Genomic DNA, 1,323 nt, shown 5'->3' with positions numbered 1-1,323 from the left:
CAGGGCCCGGACGGCCACCGAGCTCGCCGTCGGCGCCGCCTCTTCCCGCTGCGTGATGCTAAGAACTGCGTGTGAAGTGTATAGCTAGCTTGGGTGTACCTTTTAAGAATTTTGTAAACCGTTTTGTCTGTCTTTTGTTACTGTTCTATGGTGCCAAGTATTCTACATAAACAATAATATCATGGGAGAAATAAACATAGCCTAGTCCGCTTCCACTAGAAACTGCTTTTAACACGGGCTGCACGTAAAAACATGAAGAGAAACAGCCGTACACGTCCTCGGTTGCTCAGCTGCAGACACCGTGTCCTAACCCCGCCGCCAACCTTCCTAGCACTAAGTACAGCATGACGCGGCGCCGGCGAAGCCTGTGGATGAAGCACAAGCGTATGTTTTATTGACTCGCTTTCGAACACTACAGAACTCCCGGGCTGGGAGAAAGGCCTCAGGCAGCTAGACGCCCGCGTTTGGTGAATCACTACCGAGTGAGGACTGGGCGTCGGCTGGCCGCACCTGCTCCGCACAGCACCGTCGGGGTCAGCGTTGCGGCCACTCCGCTCTCGCTCCCTCGGGGGGCCTCCGGCGACTCTGCCTCTCGGGGCTTCAGCGGGTGGGCACTGCGGAGGCCGTAAGAGATGACCGCTCCAGTTCCTAAGCAATAAAATTGATCGTGGTGAAAACAGTTCTGCCTTGGCTTTGTTTTTCTCCCTTCCGGTGTCCCAGCCCCTTTGAAATGCTAAGTGACAGGACTGTGCCCCTGTGTGGGCTATTCCAGATCAGGCTCATTAGGGATCCGAGCTTCCCTTCTCACAAAACTCAGCCATTAAGAGCAGAAAAATAACGGTGGGCGTTTTCAGTGCCGTGGGGGGGGCTCACCCGCAGCATTCTCAACGAGGCTGTGCGCGCACAGCTCCCCTCAACGCTTTAAAACTGGACGTTCCTTCGCTCTTAATTGAGCTGAGAGAATAGTTGTCTCAGAAATAAAATAAATTTTCGTACTGCCCCCTTAAAGAGAGCACCAGGCAGCGGTTCCAACGAAATGTCTGGGGTGGTTTTGTTTTTAATGGATGGTACAGCCATGTGGCAAAAAAAAATAAAGAAAACCCAAAACTTGAGCTTTTTAGTTTTAATGTTTTCAAAGCCGCCACCCAAGGGCACGCTTACAGTAGTAGTATCATTTATACTTAATTTTTAAAACTAAAACCACACGTGCCCATTCAGATGACACGTCTGGCTCAGACCATGGGCTCGTTCACCGGGACACGACTGGGGTGGTGGCCACGGGCCAGCCCTTGGGGCACGCGCGGTGAGGGGACCCGCGCGGCG

The 1,323-nt window shown here is 53.1% G+C and overlaps 1 protein-coding gene across 1 annotated transcript in view; it reads right to left on the bottom strand.

Annotated features, from left to right (window-relative positions):
• Positions 1 to 366: 366 nt before the first annotated feature.
• The window catches only part of NKX6-2 (NK6 homeobox 2), a gene marked incomplete at its 5' end in the record, with an annotated part of 2,077 nt that continues 1,120 nt past the window's right edge, over positions 367 to 1,323 (bottom strand). Inside the window, one exon of the mRNA XM_025047545.1 lies at positions 367 to 648. Within this exon, the coding sequence (XP_024903313.1) occupies positions 601 to 648 (48 nt within the window). The remainder of the gene's footprint in view (positions 649 to 1,323) is intronic.

This window comes from Pteropus alecto, unplaced genomic scaffold, assembly GCF_000325575.1.
Source record: "Pteropus alecto unplaced genomic scaffold, ASM32557v1 scaffold74, whole genome shotgun sequence".
Classification (NCBI taxonomy): Eukaryota; Metazoa; Chordata; class Mammalia; order Chiroptera; family Pteropodidae; genus Pteropus; species Pteropus alecto.
This window is presented reverse-complemented; position numbering and strand designations above follow the sequence as displayed.